Raw genomic sequence first — 6,841 nt, 5'->3', positions numbered from 1 at the left:
CGTCGTTTCATCCCTGTTTCTCCACCATTCTCTTCCTACTTCTTCTTCTTCTTTCCTCTTCCTTTCTGTCCTTCTCTCCTGTTCCCAAAAGTACACCGTTAAGCCAACGTTTCTCGTTCGCGAGGTACTCTCGCGTGCGCGTATGTACTTTCAGTTGTTTGCACAAATTCAGCCCGTGTGCACGAACACGGTCCCGTACACCTCTGCAAACGCGTGTACGCGCGCAACGAAGGGTAACACTTAGGGAGGCGTAGAGTACACGCGTGCACATACACATTGCGAGTACATACGTGTACATACGTATGTATGTATATATATACGTATGTGAGATATACACAACGCGGTTCTATCGCCACGCAATTACGAGAGGAACCGAGCACGTTTGCGTAGGTCACACGTGGGACAGAGAGGTTCACCCGCTCTTCTCTCTCGCCTGGGCGACTAATACGCGAGACTGATGCGATGCTTGGCGATACGGCCGTGGGACAAGGAAGGGTTATAATCGTTTTAAACGATCGCGCCAGGCCTGATTAAGGATCGTCGATCCTCTTAGCGGCGCCGCCGATGGTGCGACCCGCGGGCTTACGGTGTTTAGGCGAAATTCCCAAGCCCTACGCTATTTAGTTTGTTTTATTATAAGATGTTTCCAGCCACGACACTGAGGTTCCTGAAAGCACGGTAATAAAGTATGATTTAGGAATTTTATTACCGCGTTTGCTTTACGAAGAATATGGGGAAATCATTGGATTTATTCTGTTCAAAGAAGGCAATTTATCGTGTCGTCTTGATTTGTATGCGTACTCTTCCGGTTTTCTACAGTTTTTATAAAATAATTGATTTTGTTAAAATTGTTTGTTGTAAAATCTTTATTACAGTATTATACGAATAATGTAACATTTATTTAGTATGCATATTATCCATTTGTATGTTATACGTCTTACATGTGTGCTAGTGTGTGTTTTCCAATATATGAAAAACGTATTGATCCCGTACACAGATTTGTAAATATACAATAAGTGTATAACGAATATATTACTGTAAAACGAAAAGATGTAAATTTACATTCGGATGTTTATAATGTTTTTTCATTACTTCTAATAACAAACCTTCTACCATTAAAAGGACTTGTAGTGATGATGCATTTCCTCATATATGTCCCTTAGATTTTGAAATAAAAATGTAAACATACCTAGTTAAATTTCTAAAATTATCATACTTAGAATCTTTGTTATTCAGTATCATACTTGGACTCATACATGCATGGATATCGAAGCGTGTAATTACGATTTATTACGCTTCGTAATATCGTCAAATTTTGTAGTTGACTCGGTAGTTACTAATATCTTATACCTACGAGGTGAAAATTTATACTCCTGACTATTACGGCTGACGTTATTTATCTTGAAATTATTGTGAAATGTACCATTGCTATAATTATTTTCAGATAATCTAGAATGAAACCTATTAGATATATTCTTATTCTCTGCGATACTATTCTGCATCTTAAGGTTTAGAGTGTAACCGTTGTTTGATTTACGATCAAAATTAATTGTATTATTCACAAACTGATTAACAAATGCATTATCACTAGATGTCGTAGGTTCTCTGTTCCAATTTAAAGTATAAGGCCATCTTTTCTCAAACGAAGATTCATTTTTGTTTTCTTTACTGTGAAGAGGGTGCAGACGGCCTGCTGCACCGAATCCTGGGAAGCCATTTCTCGTTTCCTGTAGTTGATGCTCCTCTTCTTGTCGACTCAACTTTTCTAAAATAAAATACAATAATTCCATAAAATTAGTCGCTTCTACTTCCGCTTATTCTTTAACAAGCAGAACAATTTCCAAAATAATTTCTGGATTACCTGTCGACGTCAGAGGTTCCAGAAAACTTTCAATAGATCTTCTGTTATTGTTCAAAGAATCAAATATCCTTCGTAATATTCTCTGATAAGCAGTTTTGTTCCGACCAGCCGCGTTCAAAACATTCGATACCGCAGAGTTCATCAAACTCGTATTCGTCGATCCGTCAGCAGGCACTACGTGTACCAAGTGTTTCTGTCCCATCTGATCAGTACCCAGAATCAACTTTGGTATCGATTGCCTCACCTTGCTCCCATTTTCTCTTGATCTGACATCCTTCGAAGATCCACTCACATTTTCCTTTAATGCAACACCCTTCGAGGATTCGCTCAAATTTTCCTTCGATCCAACATCCTTCGAAGATCCATTGAAATTTTCTTTCTCGCTAGTAACCTTCAACTCTGGACGTTGTCTTTTGACATTTCTCAACTCATTCCTCTTCTCGCCATTTATTCCTGTATCATCATTTTTCGGCATCGCGCTTGTGCTCTCCAAAGTCTCTTCAACATCACTTTCATTACGTTTCTTAGAAACAATATCGTCAGTCGAGTTTCCAACAATACGTTTCTGAGGCAACGAATTCCTGTCAACGTACGACCAAAAGTTTCCAGATTTTCTCTGACCGGAAGAATCGTTTTCAACGGCGACATAAGCAGTGCCGTCGCTGTGATAGCTATGCTTATCGTTCATGTAGATATCCTGCTCTCCTTCTGACGTCACGTAGACGTACGTTTGCGGCCACAGGCTTCTCGTGTGGTAGCTACCGTCTACCTGCGGCAAGATCGTCAGCTGAAGATCGTGTCTTGCGGCGCCGTGTGAAGAGGTCCTCTTGATTCTCCGCAGCACCCACTTGACCGTAGGGTGCGTGTGGTCGATACACACGCCGCATTCGACACATCCTTGTTGACAGAACAGCCAGTGGCCGCTCGGCAGTTGGTAAACGTCACCACGCGACAAGACGACGTTGGCCACGTCGTTCGAGACGATGGGAAACGGGCCGCCATAAAATGGCGCCTCCAACAGACGTCTGTACAGCTGGTGGTTTCCTGATGGCGGTGGCGAGATCGTCTTGAACACGAACTCTCGGAGAATATACTCCCAATAGGATGGCGTGTTAAATGATTGACTTGATGCAGAGGCGTGACGCTTTCCGGAATAATGTTTCGACTGCTCTGGATTTTGTTTTGACGGTGTCTGAATGGCCGCGAAGATTAGCGAGAGCTGTGCGAAAAATTATAGATATTAAGGATAGTAGGATAGGATAGGATTCGTAGATGATAAATTCTCGAAGATATGTAACTTTGATAGAGTAAATATCTAGTTTGAGGTTTGGATGGAATATCTAGAAGAATGGGATATTTTTTACACGAGGTATTTAACAGAAAGGAATATTCTATCAATGTGATTGTATTTAGAAGTATCATTTTTCGGAAATGAAATATTTGCGGGGATCGAGTACTTTTCATAAGGTGGTTAGGAAAGTTGGATATTTTATTGCAATGTAGTATTCGCACAGAATTAATATTTTTATACTGCATATCGTATTTATAAAAATTATTTTTTGAGAATGCAGTTTTTGGGAAGATTGAGTACTTTTTTAAGGAAAAGTATTTGGGAGAATTGGATATATCTCCAAGATGAAGTAATTGGAAAAACTGAGAAACTTCGTGGTTTGTAAGTTTCGGAATATTACGGGAGTTTCATACAAATAGGAAAAAGAATTGCACGTGGTTAGCAGAAAATGTAAAGTAGAACGAATAATGACAAAATTGTTAAAGAAGTAAGAATTTATAGGAAGAACTCAGGGTACTTCAAATATAACGGCTATCGTTAATCAAAAAGAGTGAAACCTAATATTTTTGTAGTTGAAATGTTCGCAATATCATTCCCAGAAAGAGTATTTCACACAAGAAAAATATCAATTGAATTATTGATTTTCACTCACCATCACCATTGAGACAAGGTTCCACTTTGTCGGATTCATGTTTCCCTCCCTCTAATCACGCTGACACTGGAAACGCAGCAAAAAGTGTAAAGTTAAAGAGAATTCATGATGCACAAGGGTCGGTGTAACGTGCCCAGCACCTGGTGAGCGACTGAATCATACAAAAATCATGACCAGTTCCTGATATTGAACATATGTTGGAGATTCTACTATGGATACCGAGCTACTGTCTAAGAAAACCGAGATTATCTTCGGTTAAACATTCGATCCGCTAATCGAACAATATTATTCAAACATACCGGTCAGGTCAGATTTATCGCGCGTAACTTAAGGATACGATGTGTCGAATATATTTAAAAGATTATACTTGTCAAAGACTATACTCGTCAAACAGTCGGCATTATTTTATTCAATGATATAAATATAAATGTAAAATAAATAAATTCTTTCTTAATGATGAAGGCAATAAGTTCTTCTGAATGTAAAAATGAAAATTTATTGTTTGCGAGTGTTTAGTTCAAAATACAAATGATATATTCGCGAAAGAATGAAATAAAAGAAGAAAAAGGATATCTAGAAACGTCACTTATTCTTCTGAAAAATCAAACTTTTATTACTTTACTACCGAACGTGATGTTGTTTTCGTCTTATTAATATCTCGATGAATTGTTCTCGTTTCACATAAATTTTCATTTTCAATTATTTTATACAATAAATATAAATTTAGTAGCTTGAAAAGAACGATATAATAGTGATTATAATGCTTGTTATAGCCATGATATAAACTTCGATTAATGTCGAAAGTTCTCGAAAGTTCCATAGAACAGCATACTACCGATAAAACAGAATTAATCGTTTTCCGTATCGGCGATATAAATAGTGGCGATCGATGCACGCGTTGACCATATCGGATAGGTATTGCAAACGATCGACAATGTCATACGGTATGTCAGGTAAAATATGTACGTCGCGAACTAATCTGCGTTTTGATCGTGAATTTGTTTCTATTCCGCGATAGGGAACCACCTGTCACGTACGGTCAGATAAACGGTTTTACTATGCAAAGAATGGAACACGATGAATTATTGTTTCATTAATACGACACGCTGGTAACGCAACACATGACAGAAGTTATTGTGAACAGACGCGTTAATATTAAAAGCGAATGGTTGTTGCATTTTTCACGGTGACAAACGTTTCTTTGTTTTGGCTTTCTAGCACACCAGGCGTTCCACTTTTCGATGATGAATCGTATAGCCGGTACTTCAGGAAATTTTTAATACGAGAATAAATATTCTATGTATATAATCGATATTATAAGAAATACCAGAAAATAAAGTAACTAAAAGTTAAAGAAACTTTTTATTGTTTATTCTTTAATAGGAATTAACGACTATATCTTATGAAATATTTATTCACCGTCGTTGGTGTAACAAGTTTTATGAAGTATTTTGAGAATTCTTCTTAATCTAAAGAATGTTATCTAATATGATATAGGAGAATGTTCACAAACCGTAGCTTAAAATTTCTTTAATTTTTATTAAAATTTATTTTGTCAACGTTTCAGGCTAGAGTTTCAATTAAGGGGGATTTTATAATGGTTGCAAATTTTCGAATTTAAAATAAGAGGTGTTAATTTCGACTACAAGAGGGCGATACTTGTCGATAATACCCGTGGCGCTATCTTTAGTTCATTCACGGAAGTTAAGGGTTGAAAGTATAAAGTCTGGAATATCTGTGATTTAACAAAGGTAAATGTGTCTACGTTAGTGTTTTATACGTTACATAAATTTATAAATTTGATGTAATTATTAACATTACTATACTAAATATTTTAGGATAAGATACGCACTTTTTATTCCGCAGTTCAAAGATTTGCAACTTTCTTTACCATTTCAGTATCCCTTCGAACGTTACCGATTCATCATCAAATTATATCACTGTTGCAAACGATAATAATTTCGGTGAAAGTAATACGAAATAAATTTACAACTCTTTTTCTAGATTGATTGAGGAATGGATTTAGAGAAAAAAATAGATGATAAGAAATAAAAGAATTAGATGAAAAGGAAATAAAAAAGAAGAGTAAAAGTAGAGGGTTCTTAATATCTATCTTTGTCAAATTTCAGAGTTGCAACAGTGAATTGACGTCTATTTAATTACAACTCTATGTTGCCATAATCCAAACACTCGTCTAAGATTTTTACTTTTATTAACTTTCTCTTTCCTCCTTATTCTACTAGAACTATTTACCATATATTGTAATAAATACCATTCGTATCTCATCTGTGTCCATGATACTACGGTCGAATAAAAGAATACCGATGACTTGCCAAAATGATATGTCCGCCTGACATTCAAGATATAGAATTGCAAAAAAGGTTACCGTAAAATCAGAAGTTCTTATTATTATGTTTTTTTTTTTAAATAAACACTTTGGAAAATTGTTGAAGTGAAGGAGAATGTCGGCAAAAGTCGCGAAATCGCCTACGTCACCTCCTGCCGCTAAAGAAGTGGACAGTCTGCAGGTTTCTTTACCGCAAATGTTGGATCTTGCATTGGGAACTCCGGAAGTAAAAAGAATTTATCTTCGATCTTTCACACAAATAGAACACGATAATTTACGAAATGAGGTATAAGAAATACTTTAACGACAGGTACGTCGTTTTACGTTCGTGTCTAGGTTGGAGCGGTAAATTTAAATATCCTCCACAACTTCCTTCATATTTTACTGCATCGGATAAATTTAGGATCGACCAAGGTTGAGTATCGTGGCGACGATGCTAATCGAATCCAGGTAAAATACTGTGTGTATTATGGTGTTGCTTAATTTTTGGAAAATATAATAAAGCTACAAATATTGAAATTTATTAAATGCGACAAAAGGTTAAATAATATGTATTTCTAGACGATGGTAAGTTCCCTAAAAGCAGGTCCCTCGCTTTACCTTCAAGAGTACAATATTATCGATGATTCCAGTGACGTAAAGCAACGAGTTCGTAGTACCGACGCTATAAGTGTAAAAGTGGATGTAGTC

General features: G+C 36.6%; 1 protein-coding gene across 1 annotated transcript; it reads right to left on the bottom strand.

The window, feature by feature from the left end:
• Window positions 1-1,280: 1,280 nt before the first annotated feature.
• Window positions 1,281-3,854, bottom strand: LOC138189716 (metacaspase-3). The gene is made up of 3 exons (XM_069131846.1): window positions 3,805-3,854; window positions 1,862-3,080; window positions 1,281-1,765 (listed from the first exon to the last, which is right to left on the bottom strand). The coding sequence occupies exons 1-3, from the start codon at window positions 3,841-3,843 to the stop codon at window positions 1,281-1,283; spliced, it is 1,743 nt and encodes a 580-aa protein (XP_068987947.1). The 5' UTR covers window positions 3,844-3,854.
• Between the last annotated feature and the right edge of the window lie 2,987 nt (window positions 3,855-6,841).

Source organism: Bombus flavifrons, chromosome 2 (assembly GCF_040668555.2).
Source record: "Bombus flavifrons isolate JBK064 chromosome 2, iyBomFlav1_principal, whole genome shotgun sequence".
NCBI lineage: Eukaryota > Metazoa > Arthropoda > Insecta > Hymenoptera > Apidae > Bombus > Bombus flavifrons.
The sequence above is the reverse complement of the archived record's forward strand: the minus strand, read 5'-3'. Positions and strand labels throughout refer to the sequence as shown.

Bases quoted from the DNA above. Each gene is read 5' to 3' on its own strand.
- LOC138189716 (XM_069131846.1), bottom strand. From the start codon at position 3,843: ATGAATCCGACAAAGTGGAACCTTGTCTCAATGGTGATG. The intron at 3,081-3,804 runs GTGAGTGAAAAT...TTTTTCGCACAG, and splicing joins ACCTTGTCTCAATGGTGATG to CTCTCGCTAATCTTCGCGGC. The intron at 1,766-1,861 runs GTAATCCAGAAA...ATTTTATTTTAG, and splicing joins GGAACCTCTGACGTCGACAG to AAAAGTTGAGTCGACAAGAA.